At 35.1% G+C, this 3385-nt stretch overlaps 1 protein-coding gene across 1 annotated transcript; it reads right to left on the bottom strand.

The window, feature by feature from the left end:
- Positions 1–38: 38 nt before the first annotated feature.
- Positions 39–2890, bottom strand: LOC109138281 (pyrin). The gene is made up of 3 exons (XM_019258076.2): positions 2820–2890; positions 664–957; positions 39–399 (listed from the first exon to the last, which is right to left on the bottom strand). Exons 2-3 carry the CDS (start codon positions 926–928, stop codon positions 356–358), a joined length of 309 nt encoding a protein of 102 aa, XP_019113621.1. The 5' UTR covers positions 929–957; positions 2820–2890; the 3' UTR covers positions 39–355.
- Between the last annotated feature and the right edge of the window lie 495 nt (positions 2891–3385).

Genomic DNA, 3385 nt, shown 5'->3' with positions numbered 1-3385 from the left:
CATCTTTATTAAATCATACATAAATCCATAAATCATACATTGAGCTTCTTAATGGAATGATTTAGCATCAAGAAAAAAAAGGTTTGAATTTACAAATCTCTACTTCGTAAATAAATTTAAAACAAAATCAGCAATGAAGTCCAGAAGGCTCACATGCACAAAGACTTTTAGCACTTTTGTGAAAGTCTAAAGACTTGCAGATTTCATCCACTTTTATCTATCATTCATTTATTTATTTTTTACTATTACTACTTTACTACTAGTTCAACTAGAAAAAAGGAGATTAACGACAAATGGGTCATCTACTTCTGAATATTCATGGCAGGACAACTTCTTCTTCTTTTTCTTCTTCATCTTAATCATCATCATCATCGTCATCGTCATCATCATTCTGAGAGGCTACAAATCAAACATAAGAACAATTTAAAAGCACTTTACTTTCCTGATCAGAGGCAAAATGTGATTTAATTCAAAGCTTACTGTATGTGCCTCAAAGCAGCAAAGCTCAGCAACAGTTACAGAGTGAGACATTTAACCAGAAATAGCTCGTCACAACAACACACAAAAATAACAGTAAAGATAAACATTTGTGTTCTCTACATATTTATTATCCATTGAAAATATGTAAAACATGGACAAAACTGGCCCTGTTCATAGATTTACCTTCTTCTAAGTCATCTGCAAGATCGTTGTGATTAATCATTCTGAGAATCTCCACTGTTGTCTCCACAGCAGCGTCTTTCCCATAAAACTGCACCAGTTTATCCACAGTTTTCTCTCTGGTAGCGTTCTCCAGCTGGGCCCTCGGGATGCGTTGGAATCCATCGCTTTCATACAGGCCCAAGTTCCACTGAAACTGCTCCAGACTTTTGTCATTCAGCTGATCCAGGAAGCGCTTCAGCGTTATTTTAACTTCAGGTGTTGTCATTTTTTCAACGGGATTTCAATTAAGTAGAACTGTGAAAGACCAAAAGGAAAAGTTAGAATTTATGGAACAAAATGAAATATTCTAAACTAAATCTGTGTCATGTTCTATAAGCATTGCCTGTATTTGTATTGCCTTTCCTTCCCCTACTGGCATTTAAGAGTAATGCATTATTTTCTTGTTTAACTCAGCCTTTGTTCTGATAAGTAGATGAGGTCACATGACCCTGCCAGATCATAGGACAGAGAGTCTGAGACTTGCATGGCCGCATGCCATGTGGTCAGCTTGTAGCTCCAGCTTTCTTCATCATTTCCTCCCGTTGTTTGTGCCGAGGAAAAGGATCGCTTGTGAGTTATATTCACATTTTCAGTCAACAGGTGTTCATGTGGTGCATTTTGATATGTTACATAGATGTTTAGTGTATTTGCATGTAACTGCCACTAGTGCTTAATTAACAGTGAACTACAACTATTTACATTATTTACAAGTTATGTACAGCTATTTACAGTATCATGCTTGTGAATATATGATGTTATTTGAGCAACCATTCAGTATTTGATGCTATATTTTTCTGTATCATTTCAGTTTTACAAAATTGCTTCGTGAGAATGAAGACGACAGTAAAAACCATTCAACTTTACGCCAGCTTCTGACTTTCTCTTGGAGCCTGTTTGCTATCTGTCATTTTGTGTACAGACATACACACTGAGGACAGAATAATCTCATATAAAATACATTTTTGGGTGGAAAAACTTTTAGAAAATTAGTTTAGGTTTTGTCTTCCTTGAACTGGTCTAATGAATAAATGGCCATGCAGACATGATACAGATGTTTATAGATTTTGTTTTTCTTCCTCTCTATCTATCTATCTATCTATCTATCTATCTATCTATCTATCTATCTATCTATCTATCTATCTATTTATCTATCTCTGCTCATCAGACACTGTGAAAAGTATAAGAAAAGAAAGGATATGCACAGTTTCAGATGTTTTTTGAACCACAGTTTTTTGAACCACATGCAGAACCAAAGTGATGTTGAGAACGAACATCTTTCTTCAGCATACGTGCTTATTCTCACAACCCACAATGCCACAGCGTGCTTAACTAAACTCATGTGATCAATTACTTTCTGCATGAGAACAAACTTTACAAAAGAGCTCCAAAGATTCAGCCAAACATTTTTAAAGTGATACATTTTGATGCATCTCACCTTCTTTAATATACTTATTTATTACACTCTAATCATATCAATAATTTTATGAACTCAAACAACCATGCACAGTGTAACAGAAACATAACAACCCCATGAGACCTGTCTCTAGGACAGTTACAAGTCATTTCCAGTTTTGCTGTGTCAGTCTCACTGGCTCCATGTACAGTACAGACTTTGACTGACATAATCCTTTACAGGGGTAAAATAAAATAAATAAAGAAACATAGGTCACAGTGCCTCTAGTGAAATAGATTATACAGAAAGTGATGTATGTAACATTAAAGGGAAGTAATGACCTCCTCTACACACTGTGCTGAGCCTCTCCTATCCTATGGCCTGTAAAGGACGTTTGAAATAGGCGCTGTCGATGCAGAAAAAGCTAAACTAACAACATGTCTTCTTTGGAATGTTGCCAAAAAATACTTACTAAAAAGATTTTTAATTGTATCTATATACATTGTCTCTATCCTATGGAAGCTGCATTTGAAGATTTCTGATGACAGTTTGCAGGGTAACAATAGTAAATTATTTAATTTCAAGATTTCAAGTGAGCTGAACCTGAATATGATTTAAAACAAATAAAAACAAAGCACCATAAGAAAAGCGACTACAGCAAAGTCTACACAATTTAAACAAATGTTTAAAAAAAACCTCTTCATTAACATAATTTATTACTCACCGATTTTCTTTCAGCTAACCCAAATATATTCACAGATATTCAGCTATTAGTTCTTCTTTATTTCCTTCCTGCTATTGATACAAACAATGAATGTTAAACTGTTCACGGTGACTTTAAGTATTTTCCAAGGGTACAGAAATTTTGGGGGTGTGGTTTACAGTCATATGTCCATGGTGTAAATTGCAGTCAATAGTCATCAACTTCTTATCTTAAATGTTACATTCATTTTTTTAAACTGAACTCTTCCATTACATCTTTTTTTTTTTCCTGTGGACAAAAACTGCAAACGGGCAGTTGACACAACAGGCACAGAGAGAAGTCTGCAGCCTTTCTAGACAAACCACTAATGCCATCCCTTCAGCGTTGTCACTAAAAAGTGCCACATACCAGGGTTATAACTAAATTATTGGAACAGTTTGATCGGTAACGCTATCCACTGAATTTACAAATCTCTTCTTCTAAATAAATCAAAACATCAGCAATGAATTCCAGGATGCTGACATGCAAGAAGCAGCAACATCTTCTGCGTGACTTTTATCATGTTTTATCACTTTTGAGGAAGTCCA

The sequence above is a fragment of the Larimichthys crocea genome, unplaced genomic scaffold, assembly GCF_000972845.2.
Source record: "Larimichthys crocea isolate SSNF unplaced genomic scaffold, L_crocea_2.0 scaffold512, whole genome shotgun sequence".
NCBI lineage: Eukaryota > Metazoa > Chordata > Actinopteri > Sciaenidae > Larimichthys > Larimichthys crocea.
The sequence above is the reverse complement of the archived record's forward strand: the minus strand, read 5'-3'. Positions and strand labels throughout refer to the sequence as shown.